At 47.6% G+C, this 23,398-nt stretch overlaps 2 protein-coding genes across 6 annotated transcripts in view; one reads left to right on the top strand and one right to left on the bottom strand.

The window, feature by feature from the left end:
• The window catches only part of MYH10 (myosin heavy chain 10), a 100,411-nt gene extending 81,647 nt beyond the window's left edge, over positions 1–18,764 (top strand). For both annotated transcript variants that reach the window (XM_056343506.1, XM_056343587.1), the window contains 17 exons: positions 1,846–2,017; positions 2,782–2,994; positions 3,108–3,252; positions 4,665–4,871; positions 5,823–5,927; positions 7,009–7,161; positions 7,935–8,183; positions 8,724–8,936; positions 9,440–9,652; positions 10,937–11,098; positions 12,542–12,670; positions 13,908–13,996; positions 14,238–14,361; positions 14,469–14,677; positions 15,555–15,663; positions 16,029–16,201; positions 16,939–18,764. In XM_056343506.1, coding sequence (XP_056199481.1) covers positions 1,846–2,017; positions 2,782–2,994; positions 3,108–3,252; positions 4,665–4,871; positions 5,823–5,927; positions 7,009–7,161; positions 7,935–8,183; positions 8,724–8,936; positions 9,440–9,652; positions 10,937–11,098; positions 12,542–12,670; positions 13,908–13,996; positions 14,238–14,361; positions 14,469–14,677; positions 15,555–15,663; positions 16,029–16,201; positions 16,939–17,083 — 2,810 coding nt within the window. In that variant the 3' untranslated portion in view covers positions 17,084–18,764. The remainder of the gene's footprint in view (positions 1–1,845; positions 2,018–2,781; positions 2,995–3,107; positions 3,253–4,664; positions 4,872–5,822; positions 5,928–7,008; positions 7,162–7,934; positions 8,184–8,723; positions 8,937–9,439; positions 9,653–10,936; positions 11,099–12,541; positions 12,671–13,907; positions 13,997–14,237; positions 14,362–14,468; positions 14,678–15,554; positions 15,664–16,028; positions 16,202–16,938) is intronic.
• A 947-nt stretch (positions 18,765–19,711) lies between these two features.
• Positions 19,712–23,398, bottom strand: part of NDEL1 (nudE neurodevelopment protein 1 like 1) — a 29,323-nt gene continuing 25,636 nt past the window's right edge. For all 4 annotated transcript variants that reach the window (XM_056343717.1, XM_056343977.1, XM_056343805.1 and 1 more), the window contains 2 exons: positions 20,714–21,525; positions 19,712–20,634 (listed from right to left, as the gene is read on the bottom strand). In XM_056343717.1, the coding sequence (XP_056199692.1) occupies positions 21,438–21,525 (88 nt within the window). In that variant the 3' untranslated portion in view covers positions 19,712–20,634; positions 20,714–21,437. The remainder of the gene's footprint in view (positions 20,635–20,713; positions 21,526–23,398) is intronic.

The raw sequence follows: 23,398 nt of genomic DNA, 5'->3' as shown, positions 1-23,398 counted from the left end.
AGAATGTTATTAGGCATTCATTAGGCTTCCAATATTTTTTGAATAAGCAAATCTGAATTGTTTTGATTGTCTTAATGTTTTGTTTATCTAAAATGGTTCCATTTCTTTGGCCATTTATTTCTGACTGTTTTGCCTGTTGTCACAGTCTAAACTAGCTCTCTATATAACCTTTCTTGATTTTGTGTCTTTTTTTTAACAATTACTGATGGCTGTAAAGAGCTGTTGCACAACACTAATAAACTAGCAAGTCACAGCTGCAAAATACAAGGCTGAGTTGCTCTCTGTGCCCTAATTTGGAAATAGTTTTTTCACTTATGGCCTGTCTCACTACATATTTTAAAACTGATGTGCTTACGGAAGAATACCAAAGTTTAATCTGTACAGGAAGGTATTGACCTAATAGAGATAGTAGGTGATTGATGTGATACCTTTTCTTTAAAAATCATATTCAGAGACCTTAAGGTGGGCATAAGTAATCTTTACTCACTGGAAAATAATGCTTCAGGAGTTGTGTGCTTAAATTGGGACTAGTCTCTCTGAAGATACTTGACAGATGTGTTTGGTTATGGTACCGTTCCAAGACTAATGACCTTAGAAATGGAAATTAAAGCTTAAACACAAGGCATGCAATGTCTTGGCTAGTAAAGCACAGTAAAATGATACTTAGTCTTGGAGATGATTCAAGAAGCCATTAAGGCCTCTCTGCTAGCGTCTTGGCACTTCTGGGCATTGATACTTGGGAAAAAAAAAAATTAATTCAGTTTACTATGAACTTTCACAGTTACAAAATTGGGTCATTACTTTGTTCTAACTGTCACTTACCAGGAATATAATGTAAAAAAACAGAGGGAAAAGTGCTATTTTTTTTATTGAACGAGGAACTGTTAAGAAAAAAGTATTGGTTTAGATTGGAAAATCCCAAATAGCCCTGGGTGGCTTTAAGAGGTGATTCTTGAACATGGCTCACTTTCCATGTGGGAGATGATGTCCTGATCCAGCGGCAGGCTTGGGAAGGATGTGAGAAAAATCTCCGCACTGAGAACCCACAAAGTATTGAACGAGTGTAGTAAGTTTATGCTAATGCATTTAGAATTGTGCTAATGCTATGCTAAGCAAAATGTTCCTGTGACTTGTAATATATTACATATCTGGTCATTAGCTAACTGTAAACAATGCAGCCAGTAAGTATCTTAATTGGAAAACAAGCAGATCAACTAAATGTCTTTTATGACACTGATAACTGCATGATTTTCACAAAGAGGTATCTTAGGGCAGGAGTATCTCAGCTACACAAGTAAATTACTGGAAGTTATCAGGGTTGCAGAGTCTTGCTAAATATCGATGGGATGTGAGTTAGTGGCACAAATACTTGCAAAAATGATTTATCCGAGTTTTCTTTAAGCTATACTATTTTCCAGTAGACCTTTTGGAGTCTAGCCTAGCCCTTCCAAAACTATGCAAGCCATCGTTTTTTACAGTCCATAGTTGATCATAATTTTTGAATCTTGATATTTGTGATGATTATCTGGCCTAGCAGCTCAAACTGCTCTTCTGTTGGATCCCAATCCTTATTTTCTATCAAGATGAGGTTATGTTTCTGGTCCCTTATTTCAGACTTCTTTCTCCAGTCACTGACATTTTCTTGACCTTGTATCTAAACCACACAGTTTGACTTCGCTATTTCACCTTTCCCAGTCAGCCTTCCATCTACAGACTGGAAAAAGAACTGGCACTGTATAAATTAAACTTTTCAGCCTTTTCTGCCACCCCAAGGCCCTGCCTCTGAACCTCCCGAGGATGACAAGAGAAAAAATTGCATATAAATATAATTTTTTGCTTCCTTAGAGCGCTTAAAAAAGGAGGAGAAGACGCGTCAAGAATTGGAAAAAGCTAAAAGAAAACTTGATGGTGAAACAACAGACCTACAGGACCAAATAGCTGAGCTGCAAGCCCAGATTGAAGAACTGAAGATCCAGCTGGCCAAAAAAGAGGAGGAACTGCAGGCTGCTCTTGCTAGGTCAGAGCACCATGGTGCTTATGGCTACAGAAGTGTGGTAGAAACCTGCTTTCCCAGTCAAATTTCATTTGACTGCAGATGTATCAGAACTGGGAATGTTAAAGCAGAAGCCAGTTCGTGTTTGTACTAGAGCATCTCTAGGCACCTGTGCCTTGCGTAGACATGACAAAAAAAAAAGTAATTCAGTGTTTTATCTGTGTCCTTGCTCTACAAAACTGCAAAAAAAGAAGTTTCACCTGAGTATCATAGTGTTTGTGCTCTGGAAGCTTTTTAAGTCTCCCAGAGTTCAGGCTCAAGAGGGAAAAACCATGTAATTCTCAGTGAGCCCTCTTAGTGGAGTACTTTCAGTGACAGGGTAGGACAGACATTATCAAGATCTGTGTGGTAGTCCTTGCAGTCACATGTTACGATATAAGCCAGACACCTTCTGTATTTTTTGAGTAACGATCTATAATTTTGCAGCAAGAGAAAATTCTAGAAACAGTGCATTTTTGGGACAGTGTTGATCTGCAAAATTGGAATGCTTAAATGTAAACTTGAAAGCTTGGTCATTCAGATAGTGCACCTGTAGTACCTGTGGCACTATGCTTGTCACGATCTTGAGAGCAAGAGTAGTGGTTTTCTATCTGTGAAGTTTTAGAATGTTTATTTTATTCTAGTGGAAGAGTTAAGATGCCATTTATGTAAATAAATAGTGCTAGACTGTTACGAGAATAGATCTGAAGTTATGAAATATCATTAACTGTTGTGCCTTTTTTTAACAGAGGTGATGAAGAAGCAGTTCAGAAAAACAATGCACTGAAAGTGATAAGAGAGTTGCAGGCTCAAATTGCAGAACTCCAGGAGGATCTTGAATCTGAGAAGGCATCGCGCAACAAGGCAGAAAAGCAGAAAAGAGATTTAAGTGAAGAGTTGGAGGCTTTAAAAACCGAACTGGAAGATACCTTGGATACCACTGCAGCACAGCAAGAGCTGAGGTAGGATCATATGTCAGTGTAAGAGGGCACCATTAAAATTCAGCTTTAATTTACAAGAATACAAATTGCAAGACTCAAATGTTGATTTTGATAACCCTTGATGCTTTCTCTAGGACAAAGCGTGAGCAGGAGGTGGCTGAACTGAAGAAAGCGATTGAAGAGGAAACCAAAAACCATGAAGCACAGATCCAGGAAATCAGGCAGAGGCATGCTACTGCCCTGGAAGAGCTCTCTGAACAACTTGAACAGGCCAAAAGGGTGAGAAGAAAATGAATTACAGAAATGCACTTTTCTGCTTTGGGTCTTTTTATAAGTACCAAAAGTATTGCGGTCCCTTCCCCTGATACCTGCAGAGCTGAGTTGTCCTCTGTACGTGTGTAACAATTGCAGTTGAATCAAATATATCGTGCTGGTTTGAATATATTTCAACTATTAGACAGTCTTGGCATCTGTCTGAAAAGTGTTCATTAGACTTGGAAGTGGCACACCTGGAGGTAAATCGTGTAGTGTTTCAGTAGGGATTCTCCAGCGGTCCACGTGCTTATTTGGTGAAAAGCAGCTCTCTGCATGAGTGAACTGCAGGATGCTTCCACATAGGGTAACTGTAATGTCAGCGTTCACAGGTGAGTGCAGGTAGTGTAAAAGTTCTTTCAGCCGCTCCTAAGTTCATGCTTCTGCTGTGACCTCCAGTGCTAGATATTTGTGGAGCATCTTGCCAGTTTGCACAGCGGTGTTGTGTTCTCTGGTGGCCACCACCAGAGCAGGCAGGAGGAGCCACACCTGGACAGCAGGGTTCCTACCAGTGTAGTTTGAGTGTCTTGCTCAAAAGTAGAATTATTCCAACGCTGCCAAAAAAAAAGGTCTCTTTAGTTTGTGAAATTGGTTTTGGTCATTCACAAATGTACGTGTGGATGATTCATATACTGTAATAATATTTTTATGCAGGGAGTACTTCACAAGCTTCCTTACTAAGTGAGAAACGTAGTAGTTAAAGCTGGTTGAAATCACAGTTTATTAAGAAAAATAAGATATCTTGGGCATATCTTCTCCTTATTCATTAAATACTCTCAATAAGAGCATGAAAAGATGGAAAAATACTGTGCAATCTTAAAGATCCTGTGATGAGATGATGTCATTTCTGGTGATATAGTAGCAGTGGCACTTAAACATCCCATATGCCAATTATTACTTTTTCAGAAATGGTTTTGACAAATGTTAGTGCAGTGGTGAAAAGTGCTTTGTTATGCACTTCCAGGCTGCTATGCCTACTAAAATCAGGGCAGCTTTAGTTAATATCTTTCCTTTTATTTCTGTGAGATGAGCCATGCTGATCTGTTAATGGGCACATTCCTTCCTACTTACAGCGCTACTCAAACAGTCATTTTACAGCACTGACATCCCAGATCTTGCTGAATTCATAGAAGTACCTTCTGGTCCTCACTGTTACCTGTTATATGTGAGAGTGGAGTAACTTGCATTAACTTAGTCTTTGGCTAACATACACAGAATGTTACACGGCAGCGTTTTAAACACTCCTTCCTCACAACTTGCTGAGCGCTTGTTTTATCTTGGAACTTATAAATCTGATTCGCTGAACTGAATACTTTTTAGCAGAAAACTTTATTCATATCTAATGAAGTTCTGAATTTCTTTCCTTTTGTCTTCCCTAGTTCAAAGCAAATCTTGAAAAAAACAAGCAAGGCCTAGAGTCCGACAACAAGGAGTTAGCCTGTGAAGTGAAGGTACTACAGCAGGTCAAGGCAGAGTCTGAACATAAGAGGAAGAAGCTTGATGCTCAGGTACAAGAGCTGACTGCTAAGGTCACAGAAGGCGAAAGACTGAGGGTGGAGCTGGCGGAGAAAGCTAACAAGCTGCAGGTAAGGCTTTATGGAAGTCCTAAACTGCTGAAAAATAGGCAAGAAATGGAAAGTCTCAACCGTATGCAGAAATGGCGTGGGGAAATTACTTTCAAAGATGCAGCTAGGTCCTGAACTTCTTGGGCTATGCGAGAATTATAGTGGCTTTTAAGTACAGGCTTCCCACCCTGAAGACCAAATCCTGTAGGAGGCTTTGCATAGCCAAGCTGGCCTACAGGTTTTTGGCTTGGATATGGAATCGAGTAGATTCCATAAGAGCTCAGCATTTGTAGCTGTGAGCAGAAGTGTACTGATTGACGGTGGCCACGGGTTTCCTTTTGTGCCAAGTTGGGAACTTGGCAGATAAGGATTATAAGTAAATGCCCATTTTTCTGGGGAATGGTGAAAATAGGCAAAGCGCAATTGGGGATGGCTGTTAAACCACTGCAATGAGTACTTCAGGTAAATCAAGCTAAAATACTTGAGAAAGGGAATGGCCCAGTTCTTTTTGAAGCAAGCTTTCAGGCAGTCTCACACTGTACGTAAAAGTAGCATAGCCTAAAACAGCAAGAGTTGGCACCTGGCAGTAGCCTCTTCTCTTGCGGTGATGCTTTAAACCCAGCTGCCATCCTGATAATCCTTGAATCAATGGATCCATAAAAGATACATACGGTCCTATAACTAAAGATAACATTTAAGTATGAATGCAGATACTGGAATGACGTGCTCCGATAAATAGCATGTTTAACTCATGTTACATCGCTCAGATTCAAGACTGGCTTCCAACTTGAAGTTTCTAGCCAAACTTTGATATTTCTAGCTTGTTGTGTATCTCTATTGGGATCTACTGTTTGTCTTTCTGTACTTGGAATTCGTTGAGGTTTTGTGTTCAGCAGTTCCAGCTCCCAGTGGGATGTAAGCTTTGCTGTGAGTCAGCTGCATGCTGTTACCTTTAGACTGCTTGCTTTGCAGAACGAGTTGGATAATGTCTCAAGTCTCCTGGAGGAAGCGGAGAAGAAAGGCATTAAGTTTGCCAAGGACGCGGCTAGTTTGGAATCTCAGCTTCAGGATACGCAGGTGCGTGTGCAGTGAAGCTTGAACTTTGCACCAAAGCTTTGCCCCTTATTGAAATGCTAACCGCATAACAGAAAATACATTTTCAGTCATGGTTCGGAAAGTCCCTTGGGCAGAAGCTGTATTTCCCGCTGAAGTCTCGTGAAATGTGTTGTACAATGATCGCTCAGCTACATGTGGAGCCAGTTTTTCATTATCTAAGATTCACTACTTGATAGACTGTAGCCTTTCGGTTTCTCTTTTATATCTTTGTCTCTGTGGGAGGCAAGAATTAAGTCAAAAACACTTTTCCAAGTAGAATGTTAATGTAAGTAAAGACCCTTGGGGTATATGAAAGTAAAAGGCAGGGTATTGTCCCTTGTGCCTGACAGCTCAAGTTCTTACAGCTTAAGTTCAAACTGCCAGGTTTTGGTTTTGAGTTAAATATGCAGCTTTATGCATGGTATCCATCCCTTAAATACACTCTTTTTTTGCCCTGTATAAAAATACTAATGGTGACTACTTGAATAATGTTAATCACAATTGGAAAGGTCTCTGAGGAACAGGTTGGGGGAGAAGGGGGATGGTGGTTACACCTTTCATTAGTTTCTGTTATGACAGAAGTTTCCATGGCCAAATTACAGCTGTCTTTAAACTGACCTTCATATTTAAGCAATGCAGCAAAACTTGGAAGCATGCTGCCATTGCAGGATTTGCTGCTATATATTCTGCCCAGGTCACTTAAAATAGGTACCCTATATGCTTGTCTGAAAGAAGAAAAATAAATTTTGAAGGTGACTTCTGTGCTCATCCCTTTAAAGATGGAAATGTATCATCCGTTAGCTTCTAGAACAGACAGTGGCATGGATTCCCTGATCAGAAATGCACTTTATAAAGGTTTATATGTGCCCCAAATGAATTATCAGTGCCTTTTTGAAGACCTCAATTACAGATGGTCTTCATAAGCATGTCCTTGTACAAATACACTGTGAGAAAAATAATCAGACCTGAAACTCCACGTAGAGTGATGGGAAGTGGTAGCCTAAGGCCCGGTTAACACAGTGTGAGCCAAACAGAACCTTCAGTATGCCTGTTTGTGTAACAGGAGCTGCTTCAGGAGGAAACCCGCCAGAAACTCAACCTGAGCAGTAGGATTAGGCAGCTAGAAGAGGAGAAGAACAACCTGCAAGAGCAGCAGGAAGAGGAAGAGGAGGCCAGGAAGAACTTGGAGAAACAGATGCTCGCCTTGCAGTCCCAGGTAAGCTATTGTAAATGGCAGGACTTCTGTAAGGCCTACCGGTTCTAGGTGAGATGAACTGGTGTGCCAAACCTCTTGTGCAAATTACATGACATTTTTTCATGTGCTAAACCAGATTTCAGAATGAAATTTCCTGTGGTAACCTGTAAGGTCCTGTACCTGGGCAGGAACAACCCCACGCACCAGCACAGGCTGGGGCTGACCAGCTGGAAGGCAGCTCTACGGGGAAGAACCTGGGAGTGCTGGTGGGCAGCAAGTTGCCCATGGGCCAGCAGTGTGCCCTGGTGGCCAAGGGGTCAGTGGGATCCTGGGGTGCACGAGCTGAAGCGTAGCCAGCAGGTCGAGGCAGGTGCAACAAAAGAAGTTCCTTCTGAACAAGGAAGAACTTCACCTTGAGGGTGGCAGAGCCCTGGCACAGGCTGCCCAGAGAGGCTGTGGGGTCTCCTTCGCTGGAGACATTCAAACCCGCCTGGACGTGGCTCTGTGCAGCATCTCTAGGAGAGCTGCTGCAGCAGGGGGGTGGGCTGGGTGGGCTCCAGAGGTGCCTTCCAACCCTGACCAGTGTGTGGTCTTTCTCCATTGCAGTAATGACCAGTACAACTAACTGCAGTGGGCAGGACTTTCTCCTACTTGGTATCCTGCTAGCTCACAATTTTTGTGTGACTTTAGCTCTAGTAATAACATCTGTTTCTAGTTTTGTATTTTGGACCTGATGCCTTTCTCTCCTTATCATGATTCACTAAGGAACATTATTTTCTTTTGTTACGTTTCAGTTAGCTGATGCTAAGAAAAAGGTAGATGATGACTTGGGAACCATTGAAGGCTTGGAGGAAAATAAGAAGAAATTACTGAAGGACGTGGAGTCCTTAAGCCAGCGCCTAGAGGAGAAGGCAATGGCTTATGACAAACTGGAAAAGACGAAGAATCGCCTGCAGCAAGAGCTTGATGACTTGATGGTAGACCTAGATCATCAGCGCCAGATTGTGTCCAACTTGGAGAAAAAGCAGAAGAAGTTTGATCAGGTAGATCTAGTTTCCTGTCACCTTGGTGCTTTCTATGATTTTTAAGTGGCATCTTGTTAATACTGCATAAGTGAGCCTTGTATAAAGACTTAGGGTACTGTGGTTAATGGTAGATTTTTGTGAGCAGCTTGGCCTTTGTTACTCTTAACTTGCCACTTAAAACTTCAGTGAGCTGAAGGCCAGCTTTCAGCCTTGTTAGATCAAGCAATAAGCTATTTATATACAAAAAAGAAATTGCATTGGGACAAAACCTTAAGATTATTATTGTAATCCCTCAGACAGACTTAGAAAGGATGTGAGGACTGAAAGACAAAAATAATAATATTAGAACTTACTTAATCTTGATTAGTAGCTTGCTTTCCTCATCTCATCCCAGAGTAGCTGTTTTCTTACTAGCACTTTGATCAAGACTGAGAGACTAGACAGTTGTGAATGCCAATTAAACTTAAAGCATTAACCACTTCATTGACCAAGACACCTGAGGCAGGAAGGACTTGATTATACATCTTATGAGAGGGATTAATTATTTCTTATGTTCAGATGCTGGCAGAAGAAAAGAACATTTCTGCCAGATATGCAGAGGAAAGAGATCGTGCTGAAGCAGAAGCAAGGGAGAAGGAAACCAAAGCACTGTCTCTGGCCAGGGCTTTGGAGGAAGCCCTGGAAGCTAAGGAAGAATTTGAAAGACAGAACAAACAGTTGCGTGCAGATATGGAAGACTTAATGAGCTCTAAAGATGATGTGGGCAAAAATGTAAGTACATTTCCATACCTGTTTTGTTACGTACTGCATAGAGAATAACACGGGGAAACTCCCTGGCTGGAGAAGTATATTTGACACAAAACCAGAACTTTTTGAAGCTGATTTATAACCAAAAATTCTGGAGGCCTGAATGCTCAGAATAAGGGGGTGGTCTTTTTTAACATGAGGCTTCTTCAGAAGATGTGAAGACATGGAGAGCAGTGCTGGCCAAACGACTCGTGGCACCTGTGCTAAATTTAACAGCTTGTCTCACGACTACTTTTTCTCTGTGTTTTTCTCTTTTTACACTGTACAGCTTACCTATCTGCGTAGATGTTTGTTGGGTTCTCTAATACAGACTTAGAGATGCTGCTCTGCCTCTTCTGATTCGTTGTCCGGTTAGGAGCATCACAAAACGTAGTGTCTTGAGTTCATATAATGTTTTATTTTGCTGTTAATAACTGCTGATGTTGAGGTACCTGTAGGAAAGGGTCTGATTAATGCTTGTGGCTTAGGTCCATGAACTGGAGAAGTCAAAGAGAACTTTAGAGCAACAGGTTGAAGAGATGAGGACTCAGCTTGAGGAACTGGAAGATGAACTGCAGGCCACAGAAGATGCTAAGCTTCGTTTGGAGGTGAACATGCAAGCTATGAAAGCCCAGTTTGAGAGAGATCTGCAAGCCAGAGATGAACAGAATGAAGAGAAGAAGAGGATGCTGGTTAAACAAGTATGTCTGTTTTACTGTACTTCATAGCAAGAAGGGTGAGGGTCTTTTGCCAAAGCTCTGTGGTTTCAGTGATAACTTGCTACCAGAAAAATAAAACTCTTTGCGTAAAGATCCCATTCTACAGAATTCCCAAGCACTGATCTTTACAAACAATAGACTCTGTCTTGTTAAGGACTGGCCATGGTCAACTGTTAATATTAGTCTGCTGCTGGTGGTCCTCCAAAATCACTCAGCCTGGGTGCAGAGGTTTGGCTATTGCTGCGTGGGTGTGTTTCAAGGACAGGGGTATGGTATTTGGACTTTCACGCCCATCTTATTTGATGTGCAGGATGCCAAGATAGACTGAAAAACTGTGGTGAAGTAAATGGTTTCCTAAATGAAAATAGTAGCAAAGATTCCAGATTTGCCAGACTTGAGGATTCTAGTAGCACAAAGCAGATCAGAAGAGACTCAAAAAAAAACTTTAAAATTTCATGCTTGGAAGGGAAGGTGGTTCTAAATTACAATTACCTTTGAGGGAAAAAACACCCAAGATTTGTCATAAGAAAACAAAAATGTACAATTACTGGGAATCGCAATATAGAGATACCTTAGAAATAAACGTGGCCTAGCGGGCTTTTGGCATTCACTGCAATGCAAAATTCAAATGGTTTGCACTGGACAAGAGCTCTTGACCTAGCATGAGGAGAGAGGCTTGCTTCAGAATAAAATACATTCTTTCATGTTGGCAACCTGTGATATCTCTTGCTCAGTTTTATTTTTGCATAAGTATGGCTTAGTTCGTTTTGGCTTGCTGCTTAGATACTTTTCTGTTTTGTTTTAAAAAAAAAAAAAAGTTGTTGGAGTATAAATTTTACTAGCACAGCTGTTTCAAAGGGAATTATTTCTTTTTTTTTTTTCTTGAGAAAATGAGGTGATTCTACTTCTTATTCTCCTCTTCGTGGTTCAATCAGAATTAGTGACATCTCCGAAAGTGATAACCTAAATGTGGGCAGATGTGCTGAGCATGAAGCGGATCACCAAGTAGCTGAACAGATGAAATGCTTCAGATGCTGAGTTACTGTCTTTGTTTTCCTTTTTGTCAGTTCAGAGAGATCTGCTTCTGGATTTGTTTTTGCCATCTGCAGTGTCCTCCCCTGTAGCTTACATTCTTTAGTCCTCTTCCAATTGAGCAATGTTAATTCTGCTCTGCAAAGGCCTCTTGAGTCACTGACCGTTTTGTTAGGACTTTGTTCGCTCCCTTCCTTACTGGAACTGAGCCTGTTAAATGCCTTGATTTCACAGGTGCGAGAGCTGGAGGCAGAACTGGAAGATGAGCGCAAACAGAGGGCTCTTGCTGTGGCAGCCAAGAAGAAAATGGAGATGGATCTGAAAGACCTGGAAGGTCAGATAGAAGCTGCAAACAAGGCTCGAGATGAAGCAATCAAACAGCTACGTAAGCTCCAGGTAGGCATAGCTAAGCAGCTGAGCTGCTTTCTCTCCTGGTGAGAGTCTTGTCAAGGGTGTTGCTTTTCATTAAATACATTTGTAGCTCGAAGGCAAAAGGATTATCAGACTTGACTGTGCTGACAAATGTCATAGAGTATCTCAAAACTCCTCTTCTACTTTTGTTGGCAAGATTGTTCCCCATATACTTCTATCAGGAGTCATCTTTTTCTTTATTTCAGCACTTTGCACAAAGGACTTACTGAGTGTTGCTTTCTGGGCTCCATTTCTAAAATTTATGGTGGTTTGTGGGGATTTTGTTTGGTTTTTTTAACTGATTTGAGCTCAGCTCTTGCTGACTGCTGCTTCCTCAAGTTGTTGAACTTTTTAAGGTGTTTTCAGCCAAAAATGCTACAGAGAAAAAGGAGTAAATTTTTGCTGTTAAAAAGCTCCAAGATGCCCGTTCTTTTTAGTTTGGCAAGAAAAAAACAGTCCTTGTGTCAAGGATTTATTCCCATTCCCAGAAAAACACTCAGCGCTTGGTAGACTTCTGTTTTGGCAGAAATTGTCAGCGCCATGGCCTGGGGCTGCAGGAGTGCGAGGCCGTGGCAAGACCACGTGAAGCATGCAGCAAACTAGATTGCCTTTCTGCCATGTCCACTTTATTCTTTGGCCACCCTGCTTCGAATCCTACCTCAGCTGAATGAGGGAAGTTCTGGAACAGAGCCCTGGGTGCAAGGAGGGAGCATATGTTAAAGCCAGAAACGCTGGTACCCAGCAGTACTCTGCTTCTCTGGTCCAGAGGGCAGGACAGCTGGAGAGTTCATACCTGGGCTCTGTACGCTTCCATACAAGCACCCAAAGTCAGTGGCCTCTTGCCTGGTGGGTGTTCTAAACATGCAGGTACCACTTCAGTGCACTTTCTCTGACTTTCTTACTCATAGCATCTCAAGTCAAACTTGTGCAGATTAAGATCTCAGTCTGTGTCAGCAGCATTTAAGGGAAACATAAATACTATGTGCTTCTAGGTGTGCAAAACAGGGCGTTACTTTAGCACTGAGAACAGTTTCTTACCTTGACAGCTTGTAATAAGTTTGGGGGGGGTGGGGTGTCAGTCAATTTAAGTAAACTTTTTACAAGCCAAGAGCTTTACCTCTCCGTAAGTTTCATGAGAAGTGAAACTGAACAGCTCTTTATTAACAGAGATTTTGCCCGCAAGAAGTATACCAGATAAATGAGGTGAAGTCTTACAATGTGATATTTCTGACAAGGAATTGCATGATGGAAAGATGAGAAAGTGAAAATTTGCTATGAAATGAAGAACCGAAAATGTATTTAAATGGAATGAAGCTGTTTTGGGAGGAAGGCCTTGCCTCTTAAGGGCCAAAATGCTTCAGAACTGCTAATAAATCTCGTGATTGTCCTAATGCACGGCTTTTTCTTTCCCCTGCTTTGCAACTGCAGGCTCAAATGAAAGACTACCAGCGGGAGCTGGAAGAAGCCCGTGCATCCAGAGACGAGATCTTTGCGCAGTCCAAAGAGAGTGAAAAGAAGCTCAAAGGTCTTGAAGCAGAAATACTGCAGCTCCAAGAGGTGAGATTGAAATCTAAGAAACTTGGTTTCCTTGCTAGAGTAAGGTGAAAATCAGAGTAAAAAAAGTAAGAAGCGATCTAGTGAGTTGAACAAAGAAATGGGAGCCAGGAGAACTTTCTCCTCCCTCCCTGCCCCAGGTTGTCAGTGAACTTTCATGGCTTTGTAGGAATCATTCTAGCCTGGACTTCACTTCTCTGCCTGGGTAGTAGGGAAGCTTTACTACCACTTAAACAGATTTGAGGCCTCACTAAACTTTGCAAGGTGGTTGGAGAGTCCCTGAAAGGTTCAGCGCACAGTGGCAGTACTACATCGAGCATTAGAAATATATGAACACCTAACAACCTCTCCAGTACCTCGGTGGCCCATTGAAATCTCCGGAGGTTTCTCACTCTGCCCTCTTAGGTCCTCATCCCCTTCTCTGCTGGGCGCGTGCTCCCTCGTAGCTGGCAGTTTATGTAAGAGCTCTAAGCCTTGCTAGGTATCCCTTATCTCCCGTTATCTCCCTGGGCTGCCACAAGGTCAAACATCAGCAGAGCTGCTTTGTGTGAGCGCCTGCCTCTTCTGTGCTCTGTGTTAGCTGCAGACCAAAGCTCGAAGCAGTCGCTCAGCTCTCACTACACTGAGCCTTTACAGATAACCTACGACTTACTAGAGCTTCTCCATGTCATTCTTCTCTGGACTGCAAACTTGTCAGCCTTGCACTTGCAATGCATTTAATTGTCCTTCTTATCAAATGCTTGGGTGTTTCTGCCAATTAACAGAGTTTTATAATGAGATTCAGTGTTGTTCGTACTGTTGTGCTAAAGCTTTTATTTTCTATGCTTTGCTTGCATTCATGCTATGTAATCTGTAAGAACCTAAAAAATTTTGCTAAATTTAGTGCCCGCTTTACACTGAATGTGTTTATTAGAGTATGTGACAGAATGGTTTTCTCCTGCTGTTTAAGGCTTGAATGTCACTGATTTTCACAGATATTTTTTTTTCCCCTTAACTTTGTGCAAGGAACGCTTCAGGGACAGGGAGAAGTAAATCCGCTGTAGCAATATGACAGTTTTGGGGGGAAAATACTAAGACAATGTGTCCTGCTAGCTTCTACAGCTGTCTCTGCTTGTCCATTAAAAGAGCTCAGGGATATCACACTTCACAGCATCTCCCAGAAGCTATTAGAAGGCTCAATTGTTTGCAGAAGTTTTGAGATTTCTAATGCTGTAATGAATCTTTTCCTAAACCTTCACAGGAGTTTGCTGCATCTGAAAGAGCCCGTCGTCATGCTGAGCAAGAAAGGGATGAGTTGGCTGATGAGATTGCAAACAGTGCTTCAGGAAAGTGAGTCATCAAATCTATTAATTGTGCATCTTCAGGCACCAGCAGCTGTAGTTCTCAGTAGTCTGCTTGCAAATGCTGTATTGACCTGTCTGCGTGATAAAAATTCCTTCTTGTTATGAAGAGAATTGCAGACACAGTAGCTTCTCATGGCAATTTGCAACTCCTAAAGTATCAAAGCAAACTAACCGGTAGCTTTGTATCACATCTGAACATGTCTTGACCCAAATACTGCCTTTTCTAGATCAGCGCTGCTGGATGAGAAGCGCCGGCTGGAAGCTCGCATTGCCCAGCTGGAGGAAGAGCTCGAGGAAGAGCAGAGCAACATGGAGCTCCTCAACGAACGGTTCCGAAAGACGACGCTGCAGGTGAATCTGTTGTTGGCAGTGCCGTAGGGGCAATTTGTGTTTCATTGTGCAGTTAAGTGGAGGCTCTGAATAGCACCAAATAATCTCCTGCTCTTCTCATCTGAAAGGTTGACACGCTTAATTCTGAGCTAGCTGGGGAGCGGAGTGCTGCCCAGAAGAGTGAAAATGCGCGGCAGCAGCTGGAAAGGCAGAACAAAGAGCTGAAAGCCAAGCTGCAGGAACTGGAGGGATCTGTGAAGTCTAAGTTCAAGGCAACAATTTCTACTCTAGAAGCCAAGATTGTGCAGCTAGAAGAACAGCTTGAGCAGGAAGCCAAGTAAGGGGCGAGAAAAAAAAAACGGTTTGCCTGTGTTTGCTCTGTCAGTGGAGTGTCTGAAACCTCAGTGCTTTAAGTTTTTGTAGGGCTGAGCTGTGGGTGTACAGCGCAGGCATGAGGGTTTCTTATCTGGAACCTGTTTAGGGGACATGCTTTCACAAGGCAGCTGTAAAGTAACTGCGCTTGAAAGTTTCAGAATCTCCTTGCTCTGTAACTGGAAGTGCTGAATTAACTCTTGAAATGAACCCGGTGCATGTGTTGACTGGTAGTCCCAGGATCCGTAAGGTGCTGCAGAAGTTTCCTGAGGGAAGATGCAACGTATCCGTAAGGCACCTGGTCTCTTAGGTTAGAGGAAGCACAGCTTAGGTGTGACAGCTTAAGCTGGTTGAAGTGAATCCTGTGCTCTGCAGAAATCTTTCTGCAGTGAGCTCTTCCCGTCTATCCTCACCATCTTGGCCCCCCAAGTATTTTATTTTTTGGTGGGTTTTTTTACTGGTTCCTCCCCAGCGTGTGAAGGTGGACTATCTTATCATTGTTTCCATTCTTTTTGTGCTTTTGGCTCTGCGGGAGGACTGTGTTAACTCTGAAGCTGCTCTGTTCAGTCTCATTGTGAAGAAGCACCTTCTTAACCCTCCTGTCCCCCCTGCCTGCCTTCCGCGCTCCTGTTGCTCCAGCACTAAGGCTTCTTGCCTTCAAAGCTGCATCCCAGCCAGCCACCAGCGCACTTAAAACCAAGTCAGTTCTGCCGGTGGTGGCAGGTGTGTTAAGAGGACTCGAGTATCAGTTGCACAGTGAGGCGAGAGCCTTTCAGAAAGGGCCGGTCTTGCGTTCCCAGCCTTCAAGTACTGGGACAAATTATGGCTTTTGATTATTCTAGGGAAAGAGCAGCTGCTAACAAATTGGTCCGTCGTACAGAGAAGAAGTTGAAAGAAGTCTTCATGCAGGTGGAGGATGAGCGTCGACACGCAGACCAGTACAAGGAGCAGGTAGGTGGAACCTTTTGGGGCCTGTTCCTCAGAAAAGGCAAATAAAACCAGACTTTGAGTAGAAAGGGCTTGTTAAGAAGCATTTGACTGAAAAGATCTAAGGGAATCTATCTTGATGACTAAACCACTGGAGTAATTCCCAGCAGTCAAAACCTCCCTGTGTTAGCTCTGGTGCGGTGGTCTGTTGGTCTCTCAGGCCCAGGAGCTCAGCGGTGTTTCCAGGGATCCAGGCTGGACTCTGCAGCGAGGCTGGTGATGGTTCCTCTCCAGCTGGGACCACCGGGGAGGACGGGGTGGTAGCTGGTCCCCCGTCATGGGGTCGCAGCTGTCTGGTTTAATCCTGAGTACCTGGGTTTGTGTTTTAGATGGAAAAGGCAAATGCCAGAATGAAGCAGCTCAAACGCCAGCTGGAGGAGGCCGAAGAGGAAGCCACACGTGCAAATGCTTCTCGACGTAAACTTCAGCGTGAGCTGGACGACGCCACAGAGGCTAATGAGGGCCTGAGCCGGGAGGTCAGCACCCTGAAAAACAGGCTAAGGTAAGCGGCAGCGGCGGCCGGCAGGGCTTTACCTGGGCCCTGTGTGCCCCCAGGCTGTCTCCGTGCTGCGGCCCTGGGCAGCAGCCAGCCCTGGTGTCAGGGAGTCGGTCTGACTGGAGCCTGCTGGGAAGTGCTGGCTGAGCCCGCTGATGGTCACCGGGAAGCTGCCCGTACCACAGGGATATTCCTGACAACTCTTGAGCCTCAACTCTTCGGAGCTGACCCTGGCAGCTCCCCTGGGGCCGCCAGTTCAGTCCAGCCACAGGGAAACGCCACAGAGGCGACAGCGCAGCGGGGGGTTCCGTGGCTGGCACTGATCCCTTCTCTCCTGACCCTCACCCTGGCGGGAGCATTTCGGCATGTTCCTTGGCAGCGGGTCTCTGCGATCGAGCGCTGTCGGGCACAGGCAGGAGTCGGCAGCGGCGAGGCTGCTGCATAGTCGGTGCTTTCTCGGGGAGCCCGCCGTTCAGCGCTTGGGCTGGGCTTGGTGCTCGTACACAGACGATGCCCCGAGCTACTCGGGAGTTGCAAAACGAAGGCAGTGGTGTGAGCTGAGCGGGAGCGCCAGAGTGCCAGGCTGCGTGTGAGCGCAGGGTGTCGGGACACCGCGTGTGAAATCTGTGCCGAGGGCGGCGCGGAGCTGAGCTGCCCCGTTCCCCTGTGGCTCGGCAGGGAGCTGTGTCGGGAGCGGGGCTGCGGGCGAGCTGTGACCCCCCCTGCCCGCTTCTTGTTTGCAGGAGGGGGGGGCCCATCACCTTCTCCTCAAGTCGATCCGGGAGGCGGCAGCTGCACATCGAGGGGGCCTCGCTGGAGCTCTCGGATGACGACGCGGAGAGCAAAGGCAGCGATGTGAACGAAGCGCAGCCGGCCCCTGCCGAGTAGAGCCCCGCCGCACCGTTTGCATGCAGAGACCTTGACACAACAGCCGGCAGGAGGAGGAGGAGGAGGAGGAGGAGGAAGAGGACTTCCCTGAGCACCGAACTGCCTTGTGGCCGTAAATCTGCCTTACGAAACGTCGGCATGCTACAAGGTTACTTATCCTAGGTCAACTATGTCTTAAGGCTCTCCAGCCTCACCATACTGTACCCTGCTTCAGATATAGGTACAACTGCTTTTTTTATATATAGTAAACAAAATGGGATCGTCTCTGTTCAGTGCATCTACTTTCCAGATACTCATCGTAAAGCCATTTTATAAAGCATCATGTGAAGGATGAAACTTTTTTTTTTTTTTTTTAATCGATACAGAAACTCCATTCCCAGAGGGTAGGTGGTTGGGACAGACCCATTGTCATGACTATGCATGCTTTGTTGTACAGCCAGCATCCTTCCATTTCTCCTGTGCTCAGACGGGCCCGGGCTAGATCGAGTCTGTTGGATCATTGAAGACCAAACTGCACCCGTTATCTTTCTTTTTTTCTCCTAATTGTTGTGATCAGCACACAATCAGCGAGCGAACTGTGAAAAGGCCTTGGGAAGTGTGTAGAGGGAAATGTAGGGATGAATGAGTAGTGTCCGTTTTTAACCTGCAATATCATTTTGAAGTGTTCTCAGCACCTGCTTCATCAGTTAGTGTTCATGCAGTACAGGCAAACCGAAATAACCGAAACAGCGTCACCGCTCCTCATCTGTACAGTACTTCGGCGTTTGTAGAGACCTGCCATGACCATGCCCAACAGATCTGTGTATATATTAAGGCTAGTATAATGTGAACACCAGTGGAAAATAAACGTACAACACAGGCAAAATTAATTTATTAATTTATGGCCGAGTGAGTTAGTCCTCAGGCTGCGGGGCCGCGCGGCGAGAGGCGGCACAGGCGATGCCGTAGCAGCCGGCCTGGCGCTCCTGGGGCGCTGGCCCACGGGCCAGCCCAGCGCAGCAGGGCCCGTACTGTGCGGCGTGGGGCTCGTGTGGAGCCGGTGGCTGCAGGGGTTCAGCGATGGATGTTGCCTGCCTACGAGTTAACATGCCAGTGGATGTGAATCCTTTTTTTTTTTTTTTTTTTTTTGGTTGTTTTTTTTTTTAATTATTATTTTGAACAGTATTACAGCGAGTAGTTAGCATTCTTTTTGTTTAAATAGCTGAAAAACTGACATTACAGAAAGTGCCTTAGACACTACAGTACTAAGACAATGTTACATATATAATTTGCCTATATGACAATGATTTAATGTATTAATTTTGACTGTGCTTCATATCATGTACCTCTCTAGTCCAAGTGGTATTATTGATATTAGTGACGATGAATCAGTGTTAACTAGGAAACTTCCTCTGCCACATGCTCAAAAAACCATGGATTTCCTTTTTTTGGTTAAAAGCTTTAACATCTGTCGCACAGGTTTTGTTGTGTGTGTTTGGATATTTTTAATCAAACTGGCTGTTGACCACCAGGCATCTGACTGCAAATATCTTGTTTTCTTGTATACCCATATTTCTAGACAATGATTTTTGTAAGACAATAAATTTATTCATTATAGATGCAGCCGCCTGCTCTGTTTACTTACCAGAAGAGCTACTCCTGAGGCTGGCATAGACCTTAATAAACAAGAATATGATTGGAAGCTGCCTTTTCCCTTCTTCCGCTTCTGTGGGCTTGCTTTTCCTTTTATTTTGAGCTAAATACAGCACAACCAGCCTGGGCTGGGCCCCGAGCCTTTGGAACTGTTACGGCAGCGCAGAGCTGGAGGGGGAGGGGAGCTCGGAACCCTCGTTTCACCCAGCCTGGACCAGGGTGCTGGTGGTATAACAAGGCGCAGGGTCTGTTGTGGTGGGGCAGGAGGCTGCAGGGTGGGCGAGGGCCGGTTGCTGTGTCTGCCCAGAAAACACGGCCCAGGGGAGGGGAGTGAGGAAGAGGAGGGAGTGTGGGTAGGGGGGCAGCAGCTGCTCTGACCCCTTCAGCGAGCACCAGCTCCCGGCACCCTGTTCAGTCCCGGGCACCTTCTCAAGTGCCTCCTTCCACGTGAGGTGCTGCTGCTCCCCCCGACGCGCACGGGGCGATGAAAGGCTTTTCCCGGCCCCAGGAACAGCTGCCTCTTACTGGGGCCTTTCAGGAGGAAGGAGCCGGGTGGCCCGCCAGCCCCATCAGCCGCGGCAGGTGGAGAGCCAGCATGGGCAGCAGGGGCTGGACCAGCCCCCAGGGGCTGCAGGTCCTGAGCCGCCTGCGAGAGGCTCCGCCAGCCGTGTCGGGCACACACTGCAGCGGGGGGCTGGGTAGCCCTGCCGGCCCCCAGGCCCGCAGGAAGGGAAGGAGAACCCTCAGCCTGGCTGTTCCCTGGGGGAGACTGAGGCAGCAAAAATCCCCAGCGCTTCCCCCAGTCCCATCCCGCAGGCAGGATGCAGCCGTGCCCCCCGGAGCAGAGGTGCTGCTGTTTGCCCAAACACAAGCAGCACAAGCAGCACCCCGGGGAGCACCAGCAGCCCAAGGCCCGGGGGGCAGCAACCAGTGCCACCCCCCCTCCCTGGGGCTGGGCAGAACGCGCTCCATGACAAAATACAGGCACCGGCACCATTTCTGCAAAATCCACCGATTCCACATGAAAAGAACTTTATTTTTGTGGAAGATTACTCGTCTGTTTTTTGTCTGTTGTTTTAAACCACGTCATGATCTGTGTCACCACGGTGGGACGGGACGCTGTCCTATTGAAACATGCCATATAGATTTTGAATAAATAAAGCTACAAAGCCCAAGTTATGTACAAAGACCTTAGGCAAAGATATTATGTTTACAAACCTATGTACAATAAAACAAATGTAAACAGTCAAATGCAGCAGAGGATGCGCAGGAAAGGAGGACCATACAAACCCTGACGGTGAGGCGGGGGCTTCCCACCTCCCTTCTGCTGGGGCCAAGGGTTTTCCTCAGCGCTCGTAAATAAACCAACTTGGAGCTGCGGAACCAACTGAACGTGACCAGGCTGGGAACAACGATTCCTAAACCCCCAGACCAAACCCCGGCTGGGTTTGCTGGGTCGTTTTAAAAATCCACCAACTCTGAGGCACATAGACAGAGAAATCGCACAAATACGTTGCTTCAAAGACCCACAAGGTAACACTGCCGCCCACAACTGTCACAGAAGCCTGTCGGTGACGCTGTAAAATCCAGTCATATATTACACAGATCGGAACATGATTGTGACGGTTACAGGGTCCTGGGGGCCCACGGGCATGGTGGCCAGCTGGGTTAGCGGCTTCCTCAGGCTCTCGGGGAGCCGCCGTCGCGGGGGCTGGGTGAAGGTGGGGTACAAGGGGCTGGGAAGCCGCGCGGCACCGTCAGCGCCTACAGCAGCTGGGCACCCTTCTGCCCCGCGGCCGGGTGGGTGCGGGAGCACCAAGGGAGAACGCTGCAGCAGCGCTCGGCTCCGCCAGCTTGCGCTAAGGCATTTGATGTTGCAGCTGGTGGGTGCAGGGCCTGCGACGGGCACCCCCAGTGCACTGCCCCCCCCAGCACCCCCAGTGCACTGCCCCCCCCAGCACCCCCAGTGCACTGCCCCCCCCAGCACCCCCAGTGCACTGCCCCCCCCAGCACCCCCGGCTGCCTCTCAGCTGCAGCCCCGCAGCAGCCCGGCTGCCTCTGCCGCACAGGCAGGATCACCGGGGCCACCAGGGCCACCCACACAGGCAGGGCCACCAGGGCCACCCGCCCTCCCCTGCCCGCTCCAACCCAAGGCAGGAGTCAGGCACACACCAGCAGCGACGGCCGCGCGCCTGCCCAGCAGTAATGCATTCAGCCGCAGTAACCGAGTCACATACCTGGACCCGATTCCCAGGTGCAAGTGTCCAAAGTGCCATCGCAGAGCCTCACCCAGGGCCTCCTTCAAGAAGTCTGAGCCTTACTGGGAGGGCAGCAGCAGGATGCTGGAGCGGGCAGGGAGAGGGGGAGCCTTTAAGAGGAGCGGCCAATGTTTGTGTCATGCCAAACCTAAGTTATGGAAAAGATAAAGCGAGGGGCCGAGGACTGCCTGGCCGAGGTCTGGCCATCCCCTGAAACAGAGCACTGCGTGTCTCAGCTTGTGCGGCACAGGGTGTGGGGCCAAGTCAGAGAACATCTGCTACAGCAACAGGAGAAAATAAACTGCATTAACAGGACATGAAGGGCCGTGAGCACAGGGTCTCCTCTGGCAGCACGGTGCAGGTCGTGTTCCAGCGGCGTGGGAACGGGAACAATTCTGGGAGCAGTTCTTCTCTTGGTGGGCCGAGAAAAGCATCCGCAAGTCCGAACACGACCTCCCGCGGGCTCATACGCTCAGGGGGAGCATGCCAGGCGCTGAGGATGGTCGAGAGGCTCCCAGTCCAGGAGGACCTTGATCAAAGCCGTTTACTGCCCTGAGAAGCAACAAGAGACAGTGATGAGCAGCTCCAGGAGACGGCACCGCTCACCTCTCCCCATCACCAGCAACTGGAAGACAGACCCCTCGCCTCCCTCACTGCACCCATCACCCTGACTGTAGGGCCGCTCGGTGGTGCAGGAGCGGAGCCAACACAGGACAGCATCAGGGCTCCCACCTCTGGCTGCGAGGACCGGTGCTCACACGCAGCCAGGGATACACAGGTGGGTGCCCAACCCATCACCCGGAGCAGGTACATCACCAGCCCGGCAGGACGAGCGGCTCCTGCACAGACCCTGGGCCTGCTGGGGCTACACGATGGGGTGGACACAGCTGAAGGCACCAGGCACAACAGCGCTGGAGGCTCGGTCCCCGTGGCCAGCCCCCTTCCCTCTGAATAGCCGCCCGTTTGCCCAGGAGCAGGACAGAGGGGCACAGGCAGCAGCACCCTCACGCAGGGCGCGCAGCAGGGCTGGGGCCGCCCCCACCCACGTCCCCAGGCCCGTCACAGCTGGCTACACAAGCTCTGCCCCGTCACGGGGATGGGCACACGCACGGCGACGGGCTCTGTGAGGGCAGGCAGGCACGTGTTAAAGCACAGCAGAGTCGCCTCTACACTACACTACTCCGGCTGGGGTGCAGGGGGGGCTCCGGATGCCTCCACACCCCCAGGGTCCATGGGTTCTCCCCTCCGCCAGGCTGCTGGGAGTAAGGCAGGCATGGAGAACCTGGCTTCCTGGTGGGCTGAGAGAGGAGCACTTGGGTCTGCCAGCTTCTCCATCTCTACTGGGTTACGGCTTTGACAGATTTTCCGTAATTAGGCTCAACACACAGCGTCTGCCCAGGCTCACCATCTGCTGATCACCACCACCACAGCCCTGACAGCCAGAAGCAATTCTGTCCCCGTCTCAGGACGGCACGTCCACCCCCACTGTTGCCCCAGAGCAGCACCCTGCCCTCACGGTCAGGTTTGTAACACCACAGGTGGGGGGAGAACCCCCCCACCCCCGCAAGGCAGGCCAGCCCCTGCCCCGATGTCCACCCGCTGCCAAGAAGAGGCCCCGCCAGCACCTCACCGGCTCTGCCCGAATCACCAGCACCACAGAAGGTGCCATTCGGATCTCTCCTGGCAGAGCTACACGTGTGAGGAGGGACACCGCACGAGCCAGCCTTTGCTGCTCAGATCAGCAAGCTGCAGCGAGCAAAGGGAAGAACGAGAGGCGTGAGGGCTCTACAGATGAAGAAAAAGCCACCCTGCGAGCTGGTGGCTCTGGGGTCCCCGGCTGGACCTGGCGTATGCGCTCTGAGGCACGTCCCCCTCGCTGCCATCGCTGCCTAAGGGACCAGTGTGCCAGCCCCTCACACGTGGGTGGCTCACGACAGCACCCCCAGACAGAGCAGTGCTCTTTCCGTGCTCCCTTTCGCGTGGCACACGGCTCCTGTGCGGCTCGCGTTCACTGCTGACCTCGCACCTCCCGCATCAGGGATGCGGAAACCCCGCCAGCAAACCCAGGAGGCTGCTGTCGTTGCACCGGGCAGTTACAAAACCCTTCCAGAAGAGCAGATGAAGAACTAAAAATCTCAACGCTTGCTAGCGAGGACAGATTCCCATGGTGACACGGCTCACCGCTAGAGCCAGGCCGTCTCCTTTCTGTCTCTTGCTCTTAAACATCCACACTAGCACAGCCTGAAGCACACCCCAGCAGCAGGGCCGGAGCAGGGAGAAACCGCCTTTCCCACCTCCGCCCCATTAAGCTGGAAACTTCCAACTCCCATTTGAGTGTTGCTTCACTACATTTCAAAAGGCAAGTGCCTCCCTGGCTGCACGCAATAAATAGCTGCTGGAAGAGGCTTAGGGGCAGATGTATTTC

The sequence above is a fragment of the Falco biarmicus genome, chromosome 1 (genome assembly GCF_023638135.1).
Source record: "Falco biarmicus isolate bFalBia1 chromosome 1, bFalBia1.pri, whole genome shotgun sequence".
Lineage (NCBI taxonomy): Eukaryota > Metazoa > Chordata > Aves > Falconiformes > Falconidae > Falco > Falco biarmicus.
The sequence above is the reverse complement of the archived record's forward strand: the minus strand, read 5'-3'. Positions and strand labels throughout refer to the sequence as shown.